General features: G+C 42.9%; 2 protein-coding genes across 3 annotated transcripts; both read left to right on the top strand.

Annotated features, from left to right (window-relative positions):
* Nucleotides 1–404: 404 nt before the first annotated feature.
* On the top strand, nt 405–18,111 carry C4H5orf15 (chromosome 4 C5orf15 homolog). The gene is made up of 3 exons (XM_072145821.1): nt 405–594; nt 15,797–16,500; nt 17,756–18,111. Exons 1-3 carry the CDS (start codon nt 483–485, stop codon nt 17,882–17,884), a joined length of 945 nt encoding a protein of 314 aa, XP_072001922.1. The 5' UTR covers nt 405–482; the 3' UTR covers nt 17,885–18,111.
* Nucleotides 8,413–10,744, top strand: LOC140126399 (uncharacterized). 2 transcript variants are annotated; one of them, XM_072145820.1, is made up of 2 exons: nt 8,413–9,659; nt 9,909–10,744. In XM_072145820.1, the coding sequence occupies exons 1-2, from the start codon at nt 8,413–8,415 to the stop codon at nt 10,414–10,416; spliced, it is 1,755 nt and encodes a 584-aa protein (XP_072001921.1). In that variant the 3' UTR covers nt 10,417–10,744. The 2 variants fall into 2 exon arrangements, with proteins under 2 accessions (XP_072001921.1, XP_072001918.1); XM_072145817.1 differs by having other exon boundaries at nt 8,413–10,041; nt 10,114–10,744.
* Nucleotides 18,112–20,061: the final 1,950 nt, after the last annotated feature.

Here is a 20,061-nt window from a genome sequence, read left to right as displayed (position 1 = left end):
TATTCCTTCTAAAAGACACAAAAGGACGGTTACAGGATGAGTTGTAAGCATCTACCATTAGATACATACAGGTATTTGTATTCAGGTTCTTACGACCTTAAAGTGTCAAGGAAGGAAAGGCTGAGAACCTCTGTCTTCACCTTGGAGTGAAGCTGCTTCGCGAGAATAGGCAGAGTTACCAGTGAAGAGACCTGAATGCTTGAGGTGAGGGCACAACTATTTACCCTCATCAGTGTGATAGGCTCATAAGTACGGTATACGACAAGGGTCTGTACATGACAACCCCTCCTCTGGGTACCACAGCCTCCCCTGGGAAGGGCGGTAACTATCGCTGCGATCTCTGATTGGTTCCCAGTGGTAGAGGGGTGTGGTCGAGGTTATGAATACCAGCAGCAGCCTGTAGTCTGATTGCTTCACACTCCCTCGCAGGGGCTGACGTCATACATCCTGGTATCTGCCAGCACGGCCAGTCCTAGTTCATCATGGCCGCTTTCAAGACGTCGCGGAGTCTCGGGAACTTGTGGTTGTTGCTCGTCACTGCCGTCCTGTTGTGCGCCGGTCCAGGCAGAGCGGACACCACCGAGATAGACGAAAGTAAGTGTGGCTGCTGGTGATCTGTGTTATTGCGTTACTGAGGCGGCGGCCGTCCCCGGACTACATTTCCCATGATCCTCTAGGAGGATGCGCTTAAGAATTGCTGGAAGTTCTGGAAATGCTCTGTAATGTCTGTGGTTATGAGGATCCTGGTGTTGTCATGTGTGGTGCCCGGTCCCCGGCAATGGGCAATGTAGTGATGTTACCCCCGTGTGTCCACCTGGCAGAAGGGGAAGGAAGTTCTACACATATATGATAACTCAGCAGGTTTATACCGTCTGATGATGAAGGGGTTATTCAGTTTCTTATGACTCCTATTCAAAAGTTCCTGACTTTATATAGTGGCATTGAGAGACCTGGCCACAGAATCCTGACTTCATATAGTGTCATTGAGAGACCTGGCCACAGAATCCTTACTTCATATAGTGGCATTGAGAGACCTGGCCACACAATCCTTACTTCATATAGTGGCATTGAGAGACCTGGCCACACAATCCTTACTTCATATAGTGGCATTGAGAGACCTGGCCACACAATCCTTACTTCATATAGTGGCATTGAGAGACCTGGCCACACAATCCTTACTTCATATAGTGGCATTGAGAGACCTGGCCACACAATCCTTACTTCATATAGTGGCATTGAGAGACCTGGCCACACAATCCTTACTTCATATAGTGGCATTGAGAGACCTGGCCACACAATCCTTACTTCATATAGTGGCATTGAGAGACCTGGCCACACAATCCTTACTTCATATAGTGGCATTGAGAGACCTGGCCACACAATCCTTACTTCATATAGTGGCATTGAGAGACCTGGCCACACAATCCTTACTTCATATAGTGGCATTGAGAGACCTGGCCACGCAATCCTGACTTCATATAGTGGCATTGAGAGACCTGGCCACGCAATCCTGACTTAATATATAGTGGCATTGAGAGACCCGGTCTATGACTTTTGCGTAGTTAAGTTAGGGGGTGTGTTCACGCGTTCAGTTTTTCAGTTCAGGTTTTGGATGGTAATGGTGGAGAACATATCATTGAGAGAATCTGTTATTCCTCTCTTTTCACTCCACTCCTGGCTTGGACATCAAACACTGCATCTGAAAAAGTGAATGCACCTTTATAGGAGGCAGCTAAGGACAGCTGATCAGTGGGGGCACTAGATGGCCAATAATCTGATATTGATGACCTATCCACATAATATGTAATACATTGGGTTAACTCCTGGTTATTTGTTTAGACCCATTAGATAACTCTAATTGGGTCAGGATGATCTTTTATCATGTCTGTCTAGGTCATTGTGCCCATCAATTATCTAAGTAACTTTCACATGAAACTTGACCAATCTTATAAATTAAAATTGTTGATCTTCTATTAGACATAAATAATAACATAAGTATTGTCCCTTTGTTGTAGTTGTGACCTTGGCATGGATGGTTCCTCTGTGTGAACTTAGCTCAAGAAGAGTGAAGAAATCAGGCGATACCTTTTTCAGGCTAACTGAGTATATTTGATGGTGAGCTTTCGAGAATACTAGTTCTCTTCCTCAGACATGATGTTATCATGTCTGAGGAAGAGAACTAGTATTCTCGAAAGCTCACCATCAAATATACTCAGTTAGCCTGAAAAAGGTATCGCCTGATTTCTTCACTCTTCTTCTGCTCTCCATGGCTAACACGGTACAAATCTACACTACTATGAACTTGGCTCAAGGAGTTTTTCTCTGCTACCCTTTAAAAGGTGGTGATGGGAAGCAGGTTTTTTTTTGTAACTTTCCATCTTGGAAAACGTATTTGCATATTAATTTCACTGCTGCAAGGAAAATTTATAATTGGGTGCCCTTTCTTTTATCTGTAGATGACCTGTAATTGTTCATAATGGTGCTTGTGCAGAGACTGCAAGTCTTGCCTCTCTGAATATCCAGAGATCCTATCTATTTTAGACATCTAGTTTACATATAAGATAAGTCCTTTACAGGCTGTGTCCAATTTTAGCATGGATTTAGCATGGGTAATCTACCTTTCTGCTTTGTAATGCACATTATGCTAATGAAGAAACAATGGAAGTGTCTTTAGAGATGAGACCTTGTTATCAACTATGCAGCCCCCCTGCTGCTACATAAACAGCCTTTTTTATCTGGTAAATGTGCAATGTATTGTATGAGTGTGTGTCAACTCTCTAGATTAGACTTGAAGAATTTCCCAATTCTTTCTCCGTCATGGGAGACAAGTTATTATTGGTTTCTGGGATTCTTTCTTTTGGGAACTCCTGCTCACTCAGATGAGTGTGGATCGAGGTTCTGGAGGAGTGTCCGTCAGGTCAACAAGACTTTGCCATACTCCTACTACTGGCTTCCAATTATCGGAGCTCGGATTTAATTTTTTAATATCAAGTCTAAATTGAAGGCTTTGTTATCTATACACTTGTATAATTTGCCAAGGGCTCTTTCGCATTGGCTTTTTTTTTTTTTTTTTTTTTTTAAACATCCGTGGGTCAGTGATTTCCACGGATACCTCACAAAGCCATGGTTTTCAATGGGTGTTTTTACATCTGTTTATTTTTTCACTGATCCGTTGTCCATGTAAAAAAAATATGAAACATGTTTTTTTTCATGGATGCGGTCCGCAAAGAAGTCTATGGGTCTACAAAAAGAAAAACTGATGACAGATCTTCTTTTTTTTTTTTTTTTTCACTGAGGCTGAGAAACCAGTTGTTATGTCTTCAAAGCAATGTTTGCTTGACATTTTTTTTGCGGATGCAGAGACAACACAAAGACAAATAAGTGACTTTGACCACTGCATGTGATTGTCAAGTGACCAAAGACTGCGGTAAATGAAGTGGTATTCGTGACCCTCAAGTTGCTGCAAGTATAAACAGAACAGTGCAGGATTTGTTTGGATTTGCTTGTAATGTGACACAATTGACTTACATAGTCTGTGACAATGATTTTTTTTTTAATGTACCGTATATACCCTAACTCGGATAATACTCTACCCAAAATCTTTGTCGCGCAGCTGCGCACCCTCGTTCAAGAAACCTGCCGTCTGCTCATGCACATGCATGTGCAGACGGTAGGTTTCTTGGACGCGGGCGCGCAGCTACTAGGAGCTGTGTGCCGAAGATTTTGCGTAAGAGGATCGAAGAGGCTACTGTGGCGTGGAGAAGTTGTGCCGTGTAGCCATTAGTCCGGCTACTCCATGCTCCAGTATCCTCTTTAGAAAACTTGCATATTAGGGGAATAAAACTTATTTAAAAAGTGCGGGGACATGAGGATTAAGTGTCCCCGCATCCTATATATCCACCTACCACCCGATCTACCTTTATAAGTAGATCCGTGGTGGTAGGTTCCCTTTAAAGTTTGTTGTCTTGTATCCAGGACCAATATGCCTTTTCGAATTGCAAAATGAGAAAAGCATGCCACTAAACTTGCTGTGGGTAGGTGATCACAATGGAGGGAGCTCAGCACAGTCACCAACCCAGTTTGGTAGGTTTTTTTGCATAAATTTGCATGAACTTTCTAGGTATTAGATTGTATTGGAGTAATTGCTTGTACTTATCCAACTCTTCCCTGCAAAAGAATGTAACCCTACATGAGTGACCTCACAATGGGTGTTAATGTTTGAAGGTTACATGCTGAGCCTACAAGGATTGTCGGCTATTTCTTTCTGATGTAATTATTAATAGTCGATCAGCTTAGTGCAGCACTTGGCGATAAAAGCTTTTTTTAATGTGCCCATATATCTGACACTACAGAAAGGGCTGTTCAACTGCACCATGTTCAGGTGTTGGACCCACACAGATATCTATTAATGACCCATCGTGTGGATAGGATGTTATAAGGAAACAGGAAAGCCATGTCAACAGATCTATAGTTTTCTTGTCCATAGCTCCTGTCTGTACAGGGCAAACCTGAGGAAGGATATGCCACTCCATGTAGATCAGGGCAAATGTTCCACAGGTAACAAGCTCCCATAGAGCTCTGTAAATAGTAAATTAAAAGTTGTGTAAACATACCATGACACTAGGGAAATGAGACATGGAGGCTACTACAGCCAATTCTCTCCAGTTCCCTCAGGTTGGATGCTGAATGTTGGTGGAAGCCTTTTTCCAGTCTCTCCACGGATGCTCTCTTGGGTTTAGGTCCGGGCTCTGGCTGGCCTATTCAAGAATGGTCAGAGTTGTTCTGAAGCCACTGCTTCCTTTTAGCCATGTGCTTAGTCTAATTCTCTTGTTGGAAGGTGAACCTTTGGCCCAGTCTGAGGTCTAGAGCTCTCTAGTAGAGGTTTTCATCCAGGAAATCTCTGTAGTTTCCATTCAATGCTTTCATGCACATATGACCATGTGATATTTCAGTTTTTCTTGTTTAAAGGAAATCAACCGCGTAAAATAACAAAGGCTACAAATACTTGCCTCCACTCCTCTACACTTGGTCGCTAAGCTTGACACACCATGACCACCTAGAAAGTAAAACTATAATTAGCAGCATGGGGACAAATGTGTTGTTAATTATGCATGACCTCGTTGCCTCCCTTTCTTATGCTGGGAGAGGCAGGTGACATCACACGAGAGATGTGAATTCAAGGCCCTCGCCTGATGTCCCATGCTCTTCCACACTCCCAACATGGGAGAGGGAGGTGGCGAGGACGTGCATAATTAGCAGCTGACAACGCCGGACATTTTGCCCCCTGCGCTCCATGCTGCTGATTATAACTTTCTTTTTTAGATGATCCTGCCATGTCTAGACTAACGACGGACACCGCTGGGATCAAATATACATGGTTGATTTCCTTTAATAAATTGTCAAGAAGATCTAAAATTGTTTGTCTAGATGGATTGCAGAGTGTACAATAATGAGCAAAAAAGCTGTTTTTCCATAACGTCCCCCATGACGGCCCACTAGGAGGATGACCCTTGACCTCTGTAGGGACAGGAAGCAGAGAGGTTAAAAGCCTCCCCCCCACATCCTCCCGCCAGTGTCTTCCTGTCCCTACAGGGGTCAGGTCAAGAGAGGGTCTCTCTCCTCCTAGGGGGGGGGGGGACGTTTTAAAAAAAAAAAAAAAAAAAAAAACGGAGAAGCTCCATACTTACCACCTTACCTGGGGTTACGCCGACTGCGGTCCAAGTTCCCCTCCGGACAGATCCTCGGTTAGCCCGGCGGCTGCGGGCTCTCCCTGGACGGAAACATCGTCCGGCTGGCGTCCTCTCCGGCGGGCTGGTCCACCAGACTCTCGCGCGGACGCAGGGAACTACGTTTCCCAGAATTCCCCCTGATCGATGACGACTTCCGGTCGTGACCGGAAGTGACCGCGGCGCCGGGCGTGGGACGCGGTGGAGGCCACCGGCAGGGGGATGGGCTCCCCATGAAGGTATTTAAATCCTCAAAAGCGGGTAGTCAGTTGGTCTGAGGTCTATGACTTGTTTCTTTCTTGGCTGGCCGTCCCAGACATCATAATGGCTGATGAGGCAGACTTGGGCCTACTCCACCCCCCGGTGCACGTGAGTGGTGCTGTATGGCAACATATACAATTGTTTTTTGTTGTGAGCTCCAAGTCATTGTCTCCTTGCCTTCCTTCCCTAGGAGCAAGTTTCTAAGGGGAAAGGCAAGGAAGAGAAATCAGGGAAGTCTGAAAAGAGTAGAGAAAAACCTGAAAAAAGCAGGATTCCTGTTAAAAAATGCAGTATGTGCTTCCGTACCCTACTAGAAGGCTATAAGAAACCGATCTGCAAACCCTGCATCGAAGAATTTATGCGGGAGGAGAAAACGTCTTTTATGGACGAGCTTAAGTCCTTTATAGATGAGAAAGTGGTGTCTTCGGTGGCGGCGGCTACGCTGGGAGCCCCCCCACGTAAGAAAGCTCGGATAGTGTCGGCTTCCTCCTCAGAGGAAGAAGAGGGGTGCATTTCAGACTCTCCTTCCTGCTCTCTGGCGGGAGACCAGGATCATCAGGTTCGTGAGCAGGCAACAAGCTCCCGCTACTTATTCCAAAATGAGGATCTGGACGATCTTCTGAAAGCTATGCGAGATACATTGAACCTCGAGGACGAGGAACCCCCTCTTTCTCGTGAAGATGAACTATTTGGGGGACTCAAAGCCAGGAAACAGCGTGTTTTTCCCCTCAACGATACCCTTAGGGGACTAATTAGTCAGGAATGGAGAGACCCTGAGAGAAAAATCGCGGTCTCTAAGAATTTCAGGAAACGCTTAGTCTTCGACCCTGAAGAGTCAAAGGATTGGGACTCGTTCCCCAAAGTTGATGTACAGGTTTCCAAGGTCTCTAGGAAGATGGACCTGCCCTTTGAAGATTCGGCTCAGTTAAGAGATCCGATGGACAGGAAATCTGAAGCCCTTTTAAAGAAAGCATGGGAAACTTCCATGCTAAGCCTAAAGTCAAACTTAGGAGCCACCTCGGTGGCAAGAACACTATATTTCTGGCTGGGGAAATTAGAGTCCCATATCCGGGAGGGTACTCCCAGAGAAGACTTACTGGAAAGCATACCATTGTTAAGATCAGCTACTGCCTTCCTTGCTGACGCATCTGCCGAAGGAATAAGGTTTGCTGCAAAAGAAGGAGCTCTTACCAATGCCACCAGGAGGGCCTTATGGCTGAAGCAGTGGAGCGGAGACATCCGCTCTAAATCCAAATTGTGCAGCATTCCTTTCTCCGGGGACTTTGTGTTCGGACCCGAATTGGACGCTATACTCGAAAAGGCGTCTGACAGAAAAAGGGGATTTCCAGAGTCCAAAACAATACCCAAGAAATCTTCCTTTCGTCCTTTTAGGAACACCGGAGAGACTTACCGTGGCAAAGGTAAGCAAGGACGATGGAGTTATCCCAAAGGAGGAAGGGGAAGGGGTTTCCTTTTCTCTAACCTCCCAGAGGGTCCAGGAAACAAGAAACAATGACGCCAGAGTGGGGGGGCGTCTCCTGGGATTCCTATCCCAGTGGACAAAGGTCACCTCGAATCCCTGGGTACTGTCTATCTTGGAATCGGGCTACAGGATAGAATTCTCATCACCCCCCCCTTCTCCAAGGTTTGTCGCTCCCTTACCATCTCTCTCTCACTCTACACATTCCTTCATTTGGCAGGAAGTATTTCATCTAATCCACATGGGAGTGGTGGTGCCGGTCCCTCAAGAACAAGAAAAATTGGGATTCTACTCCCCGTTGTTCCTTGTCAAAAAACCAGATGGATCAAATCGCCTAATCATCAACTTGAAAGAACTAAACCGCTTCATCGTTTACAGAAGATTTCGCATGGAGTCGGTAAGAACAGCTACCCAACTTATTCACACAGACTCCTATATGTGCACTTTAGATCTAAAAGATGCATATTATCATGTACCTATTCACCCCTCATCTCAGAGATTCCTAAGATTCTCGGTTCTCTCTCCCGAGGGCTCTGTCTTACACTTTCAATTCCGTGCACTTCCATTCGGTATCTCATCGGCTCCAAGGGTCTTTACCAAGATCATGGTGGAGGTGGTAGCCTTTTTAAGACTACAAGACATATCAATCATCCCTTACCTAGACGACTTGCTAATTATAGGGAAAGACAAACAAAAACTAATTTTGGCAAGAGAGTCTTCCCTAAGAATTTTAACAGAGTTGGGGTGGTTAATCAACCTGAAAAAATCAAGTTTAGTACCCTCCACTCGAAAGACCTTTCTAGGGATCATTCTAGACTCAACTCACCAAATGTCTTTTCTTCCTCAGGAGAAAATATCCAACATAAAGCATCAGATTCGTTCATTCAGACGGAAGGACTCTGTACCAGTCAGACAGGCGATGAAGATCCTGGGGCTCCTCACAGCATGCCTACCTGCGGTCGCCTGGAGTCAGAGCCATACTCGGATCCTTCAGAATTGGATCCTAACTTTCTGGAACAGGAAGTCTTCAGGTCTAGACAAGAAGATCCGGATTCCTTCCTTTGTAAAGAGGGACCTGCTGTGGTGGATGGAATTAAGGAACCTAGAGAAAGGGGTATGTTGGCACCACCTCCCAACCATCACCATAGTGACGGACGCAAGCAGCTCAGGCTGGGGAGCAATCCTTCCTTCCCACTACGAGCAAGGGTCCTGGACTCTAGCCCAAGCAAAAAACAGCTCAAACTACAGGGAGTTAAGAGCGGTCTGGGAAGCGCTAAGATCGAACACAGCCTATCTGAGGAATCATCATATCCACATTCTCTCGGACAACGTCTCGACAGTGTCCTATTTAAGGAGACAAGGGGGTACAAGATCCCCAGTATTATCGAGTCTGGCTCGTACCATCTTCCAGTGGGCAGAAGAAAACATCCTTTCCATCTCAGCCACTCATTTGAAGGGATCCCTAAACAGAGAAGCGGATTATCTCAGCAGGAGAGAGATCCTACCGAACGAATGGTGTCTCAACCAGGAGATCTTCCTACATCTAACCAGCGTCTGGGGCATGCCCCAAATAGACCTATTTGCCACGAGGGAGAATTCAAAATGCCGAAAATACTTCTCACTGGAGGCCGGAGAGTCCAGAGACCACTTGGACGCGTTCAGCCATCGTTGGAGCGGAAGTCTCATGTATGCCTTTCCCCCAATTCCCCTGATTGCGAGAGTACTCAGAAAAATCTTGCTCGACCGGTCAAGGGTGATCCTGATCTGCCCAAACTGGCCAAAAAGAAGCTGGTACCCACTGTTGAGGTCCCTATCTGTCCAGCAACCTTTTATTCTACCGATTCAGAAGGACCTTCTATACCAAGGTCCGATTTCCCATCCCGATCCAGGAAGACTCCGTCTGGCGGCTTGGATCCTGAGTTCGAGTTCCTAAGGTCCCAAGGTCTCTCTCGGGCTGTAATAACTACGTTGAAGGCAAGTAGGAAAAAGGTTACTTTCGCCATATATCATAAGATATGGAAAAAGTTTGTGACCTTTTGTGGGGCTAATCCCCCCTCTCAGTCTAACCCAAATATTTTACAGGTACTAGACTTCCTGCAAAAAGGACTAGAGATTGGTCTTTCTACTAGCACTCTGAAAGTCCAAATTTCGGCTCTGAGCGCATTCTTCGACCATCCCCTGGCGGACCACAGGTGGGTCAAAAGATTTATTGCTGCCGCAAATAGAATTAGGCCTCAGATTCTGAAGCGGGTTCCCTCCTGGGATCTCTCCCTGGTTCTGGATGCTCTCTCCAGACCTCCCTTTGAGCCTTTAAAGGACGCTAGTATAAAAAACTTAACTTTAAAGACTTCCTTATTAGTAGCTGTGACTTCAGCTAGAAGGCTGGGGGAACTCCAAGCCATTTCTATTAGAGAACCCTATATGTGTATTCTCCCTGACAGGATAACACTGACTCTGGATCCAAGCTTTGTTCCCAAAGTGGCGTCCAGGTTTCACAAGAATCAAGAAATAATTCTTCCATCATTCTACGGGAATCCTTCTTCAAGCAAGGAATTGGAGTGGCATTCCCTGGATGTAAGGCGCTCGGTCTTAGAGTACTTAAAAGCTACAAAACCCTGGCGCAAAGATCACAATCTCTTTGTTCAGTTTCAGGGGAAGAACAAAGGGGTAAAGGCATCCAAAACCACGATCGCCAGATGGTTAAAGACTGCCATAGCCTCTTGTTACACAGAACAAGGGAAGGAAGTTCCTCCTAACCTTAAAGCCCATTCCACCAGAGCCATATCCGCCTCCTGGGCAGAGAAGAGGGGCGCTTCTCTTGAACAAATCTGCAGAGCTGCCACCTGGGTTTCTTCGTCCACCTTTGCAAAACATTATCGGCTGGACTTACCCAACTCACAGGATCTCGCCTTCGGTCAGAAGGTTCTCCAGGCTGTGGTCCCACCCTAACTCTACTAATTTTGTAGATCTCCTAGTGGGCCGTCATGGGGGACGTTATGGAAATTGGGAATTAGACTCACCGGTAATTCGGTTTCCATCTAGTCCTCCATGACGGCCTATATATTTTTCCCTCCCATGTTTCTTTCACTTTATTGAAAATTCTGTATGTGATTCAAACAAGACAGAATAAAAATATGTTGTATCTTCCACCGGTGTAGTTATTTGGTAGACACTGGCGGGAGGATGTGGGGGGGAGGCTTTTAACCTCTCTGCTTCCTGTCCCTACAGAGGTCAAGGGTCATCCTCCTAGTGGGCCGTCATGGAGGACTAGATGGAAACCGAATTACCGGTGAGTCTAATTCCCAATTTTTTTTTTTTAATCTCGATATTTTCCGTACCCACGGTAGCTCAGAATTGTTGCCTGAAAGTGTTAATGTATTGCTTATGAAAGATGATCCTTGGTCATGGGAGTTCCATGTCTGTGTGCACTTCACACAATTGCACAAGATTGGGTCATAAAACAAGGCAAGTGCCATGTTATGCTTCCTAGACGCATAAACAAAGCAAGAGTGGGTTGGTAAAAATGAACCAATTCTAGTTCCAAACCTCACAATAAGTGACAGACTAGAAGACCAGGGTGTGATGTAACCTGTGCTAATCCAGCCTGAAATGTTGCATCTACCAAACAATAACCAGAAGGGTCACATTCCATCAAATTATTTCTCTGACGTTTTCAGAACACATTAGTAACAATGCCACGTTGCCCTAGAAACATCATTGTTTAAAATCCAAGCCCTTAGAGGTTCTTAAAGGAAACCTACCACTTAAAAGTGGTAGTTCTAACCCACAAATACATGGCACCAGCCCAGGTTGAGCCGGTGTCGGAGCATATTTTCATTAATGCAAGAAACCCCCCATTGCTGTTTTATACCTTGTATTACAACCCGTTGCGGCGCACCAGATTACGGCACGGCACACCATGCATGCGTGCGGCTGATTTGGAAGTGCTGGAGAGCCGGTGACATCACCGAGCTCTTGGGAACACTCAAGAGCTCCGCAACTTTGCACAGGGAAACGGGCCATGCGAAGTTGCGCAGATCCGGGTATGTAATAAAACAAAATTAATGAAAATATGCTCCGGCACCAGCTCACCCTGGGCTGGTGCCATTTCATTTGGGTTAAACTACTACTTTTAAATGCGCCATTGAGCATTGCATCCCTGGCGGGCAGCGCAACGAGTCTTGTGATTGCACGTTGAGCAACAATTGCGGAGAGATGTTGATGTCACTGGCTCTCTGAACGCTCTGTAGGCAGTGCCAGTCGGGTTGTGGTTGTGAATAAATTACTTGGTGGTAGAGACAAAGGTGCTCTTCAGAGTGCCACATTCTCATTTAAATATTTTAGAAACCTATTTTTCTACTAAATGCGGGCATTCTAAATATACTGGAAGAAGATTACTACTTGCCTCCCTGTCCCATTCCCCTTTGTTGTAATGGTAGATGTCTTTTAACCCCTTAACGACCTGGCCCTTTTGTTTTTTCATTTCCATTTTTCACTCCCCACCTTTAAAAATCGATTTTTTTTTTTTAAAACTTTTTTTATTGTTACCCGTAAAGAGCTCTGTGACGGCTAGTTTTCTGCATAACCAATTACGCTTCATAGTGATGGTATTGAATATTCAATGCAGTGTACTGGGAAGCGGGGAAAAAATCCAAATGCAGTGAAAATGGTGAAAAACACATTTGCGTTGTTTTCTTGTGGGCTTGGATTTTACGACTTTCACTGTGCGCCCCAACATAGGTCTCTACTGATGACTTAATCTAAAGCTATATTCACATGGGACGTATGCCAGGATGGCATACATATGGTGCACTGGAGAGGAGGAGGGGTGACACCTCCCCTCTCCATAGAGGTGCACGACAAACAATCGTGCACACAAGGAAAGATGCTACATGTTCTATCTTTTCCCAGTGCACATGTGTTTGGCACCATATCAATCTATGCGCTTAATTCAGTCTATGGAGGCGTATGTACAACTTGCACAGTCGTGTAAATGTAGCCTAAGGATAGTTTGATCAATAACTAAATCTTGTAATATATAGCCGGTAAGTCTCTAGGATCGATCAGACAACCTAGGGTTAAAGTACCCTAGGGAGTCTGAAAAATAGTAAAAATGAAAATAAAAAAAAATTATAATAAAAAAACCTAAAAATTCAAATCACCCCCTTATCCTAGAACTGATATAAATATAAACAGTAAAAATCATAAACACATTGGGGGACATTTACTTAAAGTGTCGGTGTCTGCATTGGCTTTGTTACCGACCTGCTCTCGGAAAGAAGATACACATTTAATATTGTAGAGCTGTGCAGAGACATTTCTGGCGCCGAGACCATTTTCTGTCCCCGAGACCATTTTCTGTCCCTGGGACCAAAATCTGTCCCGAGCACCAGAAATGTGTCCAACAGTCTCTGCTAGACCAGTTTTCTTTTGGTCTACTTTCCGCCAGTTTACAGCGCCCAAAAATGGCTGTGACACATATTAATTCTGAGTTTCCACTCCGCCAAAGCCACGCCCCTTTTTGGAGAAGAGTCGGAGCAGACGGAAAAAGTCATTTTTTCTGTCCCCGACAGCTAATAAATAGGTCTGAGAGCAGAACATGTGGTGAGAGCGCCACAAAACTGGCGGAAACGCCATAGTAAATGTCCCCCATTGAGTATCACCGCGTCCGAAAATGCCTAATCTATCAAAATATAACGGTTTTTCCCTGCGTTTAACCCAGTAACGGAAAATCGCGTCCAAAGTCAAAATTGCACTTTTTTGCCATTTAAAATAAAATAAATTCTATAAAAAGTGATCAAAAGGTCGTGCAGTCCTAAAAATAATCATTGAAAATATCATCAAAAGTTGCAAAAAATGACACCTCCCTTTTGTACAGGAGGTTTTAATTTTTGTAAATGTATGAAAACATTATAAAAACTATACAAATTTGGTATCCCTGTAATCATATTCACCCAAAGAATAAAGTAGACATGTCATTTGTGGCCTGAAGTGAAAGCCGTAAAATCTAAGCCCACAAGAATACGGCGCAAATGCGTTTTTTCACCATTTACACTGCATTTGGAATTTCTTTCCTGCTTCTCAGTACATGGCAGAGAATATTCAATGCGATCACTATGAAGTGCAATTTGTTACGCAGAAAACAAGTCGTCACATAGCTTTTTACGTGTAAAAATAAAAAAAGTTATAGATTTTTGAAGGTGGGGAGTGAAAAATGGAAATGAAAAAAAGGGAAAGGGCCCGGTCCTTAACTGGCTAAATCCCATCTACTTTGCATATATTTTTCCCCATTAGCCTTAATGGGATTGTTTCTTTAACCCTTTAAATACGAACGTATAGGGTTTTAATGGGGCCACTTGAGGGCATCTCTAAGCTGATGTTTCCACATCCGTACCATCCCAGACTAGAAAACTATAATGGCTTTTATCCTGTGCAACAATTTTTGCAAAAAAAGAAAACATTCAGATTGTAGGAATAGTTTACAATCAGCCAGAGCCATCTTTGTACAGACTTTAGCCTGGATTGTGCTGTATAGGTCAGTGAATCACTGTTAATGGAGGTGATGCCTGCAGTGTACATTGCTATATCTCACTTTTATTGCCCCTTTTTATTACCTTCCTGTATCTGGACATACATTGTATATGTGCTCCACTGCAGCCACACTTAATTATTACCTATTGAGTACAAAGACCCAGAGCAGCAGATGGAAGTGTTCAGCATCTGGAATTTTCTAAGAGGCGTTTAAGCCGCCTGAATGGGAACATCTGGATACACTTAGTCGATGGCTTGTAAAATGAATTCCATTTAATAGGTCTGTTACTCAAATTTTATTTTGGATTTCATGGTAACCATTTACTGAAGGGTTTCACAAGGTACCTGATTTTCAATCGTTTGGAGGAGTGACAATTGGATACTGACAATTCCATATATTCAGTTATTAGGATACATTCACATCTCATTTTGTGAACTAGTTCATTGTGTATGCCAGGAAATTTCTAAACGTGCACTGATAGTGTTCATATATTGTCAGTCGGAGTGCTACTAAAATTGTATACTTTGCATACAGCAGGAAACGGGATGAAAAAGCATACTGGGCCACATTATTTCAATCCTGTAGTACACCGATGTCACATCCATCCCAAGCACTGCTAAATGTAGGCTTTGGGGGATGTTACTGCCCATATATTGAGTCTCCACACAAGGGAGACTCCATTAACATCAGAAGCCGCAAATAACTGCTGGTGTTCACCCTTATTTTTTGCCTCCTGCTTTAAGGGGGTTTGGCTGAAAGACTTATCCCACTGTATGCTTATAGCTTGTGGGATACTTTGTATTAGGAGTGTTAGGAGGATATACTTGCGGTAAATGGGGGGGGGGGGGGAGCTAAACGTGACCTGTGTTACGTGGTGGCTTATAATGTTTACTAAATGGTAGAGTCTCGGGTCACATAGATTGGACAACTCTTAAGATCCATGTGATGGTGATCATTAGGGAAATGGTTCATCCTGGACTTGGGTAATACCCCTTTAAGGCTCAACATTATGCAAGTTTCTCTTCCTGCTGTTCTCATATTTTTCCTTTCTATTTGTATGCACGGGTTTCTGCAGAACATGGCTTGAAACAAACGTCCTGTGACTTGCTGTGTGATCTGTTATGAAAGGTTTTATACAAATTCAGTTGGAAGCTTGTGTTGATAATTTTCCATGACTGCTCATTTTCCAAGGATTATGGAGCTGTATGGAGTCAAAAGGAGTCTAAGGTCCACAATGTCCTCATACAAATATTGGTCTGGCAATTGTAGCAAAAGCATAAGCTTTGTGGCCATAAACCAATGTAGCGATTAAAAAAAATGTACAAACTCAATCAATTTGGCATTACTGTTATGGTACTCAGCCATAGAATAAAAGTAATAATATTACTTCAATGTTACTCATTTCACATATTTACCAAGCTTTCTACTATACAGGCAGGTTATGTATAAGTTAGGTTCTGTAGCTTTGTTCTGTTGAATTTGTATGTAAGTGTAACGTCGGACAAATATTTTTTTGGTCTCTGTGATTTTGAACAATTTGTTGTCAAGGGAACAAAGATTAACGATAAAGATTCATTGCAGCCAAGGACTAAAATCCAGTAATTTACTGACACCAGGCAGCGCTTTACCAGAGGTCAAAGTGGACAGAGAAGTCAATTTGTAACTAGGAGTTATTTGTAAGTCTGTTGTCCTTAAGTTGGGAACTGCCTGTATAGCACATATGCCTAGTAATAAGCCATTGCAGAAAAAATGTCTGATTGCCCCAGTTAACTTTTGTTTGTTTTTTTTCTCTGAAAGGTAATGTGGTAACAACCACTGACTCTCTGAGCACGTTGGATGATCCTCCCAGTAACAGTATATCTATGAACATTACACATTTGCCAAGTGTACCTAAAAATGAAAGTGAAAAAGAAAATCTAACCTCCATTATTGATGCTGCTTCTACTTCTAATAGTTCTACTACTACTACTACCTCCACCAACACCACCACCATCAAACCTCCTGCTAAGGCGCTCACCCCAGCACCCACACAAAGCGCAAAAAAAACAGCAAATGTCAGCACAACCCAGGTGGCGAGCATCACAGTGGGCTCCGTTACTTCTGCCTTCATGAGCAAGCTTCTTAAGTTTAAAACTACTGATGTCGAACCAACAGAAGACACTTCCATAGAGGATAGCATCATTTTTGAGGACAAAAACACGGACATTACAACCCTACCAAGTGCAAAAGAAGAGGATGAGGATGAAGAGTATATTTTTGGAAATGATGATTATGATGGACCTGTTAAGAGTAAGGAGGAGTTGTCTAGTGAGAATACACTGACACAAAATATAAATGACAAAGATCCTCTTGACCTGGACTATGAAGATAATTCCAATGACTATGAGCTTAAACCCAACAGTGAATCGGACACTGATGAAGACAGCCACTTCTTCTTACACTTGGTTATAATATCTTTTTTAATCGCTGCAGTTTACATCGCCTACCATAACAAACGGAGGGTATGTATTCCATTTTTTATAAGTACCATGGTCAATGTGCAGCAGCCTGACAGAACAGCAGATTTGTATCCATTAGTTTTCTTTTTTTTCTTTTTAAACTCCTATAAAGAGTTAATCTTTGTTAAAGGGAGTTTTCCCTTTTGTAGCAGGACAGGGGAGGAGTGTCTGAAAACCATTTGCTTAGTTGATTCAGTGCTTATCTATATCCCACCCCCTTGTTCACATGGTCACATGACTTTATTCTTGTGACTGGTGGGTGCTTATGTAGTTAACCTCGCAAATATCTCTGGTGTCCAATGCGGTAGAAAGTTTTTCAGCTCAAGTTAGGCTGCATTTAGATGCACTTAAGCTTGCCCTCTCCATAGAAATGCATGGCATATGGGCTGTGCACATGGGGAAAGATGGGATATGTCCTATTACTTACCTCTGTACAGAGCGGTATGGTGCTGTACGTGTGTTGCACCATATTGCTCTGTGTCCCCATTGCTGTCTAAGGGATACGTATGTACGACCACATACATATGTCTGAATGCAGCCTTAAGTATAGCCTGTCAGACTACTTTCCGAACCACAGAGAATTCGCTTTGATGTTCCTCTACTAAAGATGCAAACTCATCCATACGCATTGACTCCTATAAAAGAATGATAGAGCTGTCCAAAGATATAATCAAAGTCCATAACAGAACTGCAAATGTTGACCTGGACATTCAGGTACTAAAGGCTTAAAGCATCTGCAAAGAGTTTGTATGTTCTCTCTGTGTTTGCGTGGGTTTCCTCCGGGTACTCCGGTTTCCTCCCACACTTCAAAACATACTGTTAGGTTGTTTAGATTGTGAGCCCCTTGGGGACAGGGACCAATTTGACATGCTTGTGCAGCGCTGCGTAATCTGTGTGCGCTATATAAATAAAGAATTATTATTATTATTATTATTAAAGCAAACTTTGTCAATTCAGGCAACGTGGTGTAGGCAGATGTAGCACCAATAGGTTTACAACTATAGGATTCATGCATTTGTTGTAATCGCACTGCCTTGTGATAGAACAGCTGCAAACCACAAAATAAAGTCAAAATTGCAGTCTTGGTATTTAAGCACAAGCTTAGTAGTTGCAGTAGTTTTACATGATTAAGCTGTAAAATCCCTGATATGTTAGAACCTGGCCTTGCTTATCAATTTAGATGGTTTCTGCTGTAAAGTGTGCACACTATTATGTTGAGAATATTTGTAAATATGCTAATTTTTTTTCTGCTCCTCAGATATATCTTCTGATTCAGAGAAAAAGGAGAGATGGTCTTTGCTCAAAGAATTCGGGTTACCGTCGCCTTGATCAGAATGTGAATGAAGCAATGCCTTCCCTAAGAAATACACAAAATTATATATTTTGAAGGACTTATTTTTTTTTTCTCATGCCTTTTTGGGCCTATTTTTAGGCTCCAGCGCCATAAATCTTTTACTTGATTGCATAGTTCAGATTAAAGAATTTTTTATATAACAATTTATCAGTTTTACTAAATTAAATTGGAGGAGATCTGTTGTAAGGGTGACAATCATTTGTTTTTCATTAATACCAATGTGATTTAAAAATACAAACAAATTTGTATATTTTTTAAAATTGTGTTCTTGCCAGGCTTTTGTTTACTTTTTTTACAGGTGGCAAAGTTGCACAAAAACTGGTACCGTATATACTCGAGTATAAGCCGACCCGAGTATAAGCCGAGACCCTTAATTTCAACACAAAAAACTGGGAAAACCTATTGACTCGAGTATAAGCCGAGGGTGGGAAATGCATTGGTTACAGTCTTCCAGTATATAGCCAGCAAGCACCCTGTAGCATATATCCTGCCCAGCCCCTGTAGTAGGAAAAAAATAACACTGTACTCATCTTTCTGACATCCCCCATAGGTCCTCTTCTGTCTCAGACTGTCTCAGACAGAAGAGGACCTATGGGTGACGTCAGAAAGGTGAGTTTTGTCTTTGTTTTTAGTTGACTCGAGTATAAGCCGAGTTAGGGTTTTTGAGCACAAATTTTGTGCTGAAAAACTAGGCTTATACTTGAGTATATAAGGTACATGAATGGGCTAAATGCTGCTCTGTAAAACTATCCACATTAAACAACACAAAAACCTTTACCTCTTTAAGGCAGTTATAGTCTCTGCTTAAGAAAGACTTTAGTTTCAAATTGACTTTAGCTACTTCCAGAATTCGGAAGATTATTCCATCTCGGCATTGGGTTACAAGAGCATTAAACGAACAGATGCAGAGGGATTTACTACGTTATATTTGTAGCAAGACTTCTACTATTAAAACAGACTTTGAAATTTAAATTATGAAGTTGGAGCCAGAAGTTTACATACACTATATAAAAAGATTCATATGCATGCTTTTCTTACTAAAAGGAAATTTATAAGAAACTTCCTGGTTTTGGTCAGTTTACATTACCAAAATTATTTTTGTCAAATGCAAGAATGAGATTTTTTAGGGCTTTTTTATTGCTTTCATAAGTTTACGTACACTAAGATTACTATACCTTTAAACAATCTAAGACAGCCCCTGTGGTGATGTCAAACTTTGAATCGGTTTATTGGCAACATTGTGATTTAATTTAATGTTCCGACCTGCGTATAAGCCGAGATACCTAATTTTAACACAAAATTGGGAAATCCTATTGACTTGAGTATAAGCCGAGGGCAGGAAATGCAGTGGTCAGAGGCTTCAGCCAGCATGTAGCTATTTAGCCCTCCTGCGCAACAGTATATACCCTGCCAGCCCTGCTCCCCAGTATATTTCCAAGTATATAGCAGGCCATCCCCCTGCCCCCCAAGTATATAGCCAGCCAGCCCCTGCCCAGAGTATGCGAAGACTAATTTTAAAAAGATTAACACTGTACTTACCTTTCCGACAATCCCGTAGGTCCTCTTCTTGCTTTGGATGCTCTGGCACCTCTTTGTCCTTTAGCTCCTATTCTAATCGTTCGGCTCTATTCGGGTCTTTGAGCCCGGCCGGCACACAGGAGGACGTCAGCAGCTTGCCAACGTTATTTTTTTGAGCCGCCGCATCGGAAGCAAGAAGGGGACCTGAGGGGGCGTCAGAAAGGTAAGTACAGTGTAATTTTTTTATTGACTTGAGTATAAGCAACTTTGCTTATACTCAAGTCAATAAAAAAATTAACATCGGTGTGTTTCACATGTACTGCTTATACTCGAGTAAAAGCAGTTTTTCAAAAATTGTGCTGAAAAAACCTAACTAGGGTTTTTTTAGATCAATTTTTGTGTTGAAAAACTGCTTATACTTGAGTATATACGGTACATGTGAAACACACTGCTTCTTTGTGTAACATTATGGGAAAATCAAAATAAATCAGTAAAGATATGAGACTGGAAATTGCGCCCAAGGATGAACCAGCCTTGTGCAAGTCCACAAATCTCATTGGATACCTGAAGATGCCTTGTACAGATGAACAAACAAGATGGGGAATGTCCAGCCATTATACTGCTCAAGAGATACAGGAGTTCTGTGTCCCAAATTTAAAAAGATTCTGGATGATGGTGCTAAGAGGTTGTCA

The sequence above is a fragment of the Engystomops pustulosus genome, chromosome 4, assembly GCF_040894005.1.
Source record: "Engystomops pustulosus chromosome 4, aEngPut4.maternal, whole genome shotgun sequence".
In the NCBI taxonomy this organism is placed as follows: Eukaryota; Metazoa; Chordata; class Amphibia; order Anura; family Leptodactylidae; genus Engystomops; species Engystomops pustulosus.
The sequence above is the reverse complement of the archived record's forward strand: the minus strand, read 5'-3'. Positions and strand labels throughout refer to the sequence as shown.

What these genes read in the sequence shown, in the direction of transcription:
- C4H5orf15 (XM_072145821.1), top strand. Translation starts at nt 483, where the DNA reads ATGGCCGCTTTCAAGACGTCGCGGAGTCTCGGGAACTTGTGGTTGTTG. An exon ending in CACCACCGAGATAGACGAAA is followed by an intron (nt 595 to 15,796) that starts GTAAGTGTGGCT and finishes TTTCTCTGAAAG; the next exon opens with GTAATGTGGTAACAACCACT. An exon ending in CCTACCATAACAAACGGAGG is followed by an intron (nt 16,501 to 17,755) that starts GTATGTATTCCA and finishes TCTGCTCCTCAG; the next exon opens with ATATATCTTCTGATTCAGAG.
- LOC140126399 (XM_072145817.1), top strand. Translation starts at nt 8,413, where the DNA reads ATGCCTACCTGCGGTCGCCTGGAGTCAGAGCCATACTCGGATCCTTCA. An exon ending in TGGAGTGGCATTCCCTGGAT is followed by an intron (nt 10,042 to 10,113) that starts GTAAGGCGCTCG and finishes CTCTTTGTTCAG; the next exon opens with TTTCAGGGGAAGAACAAAGG.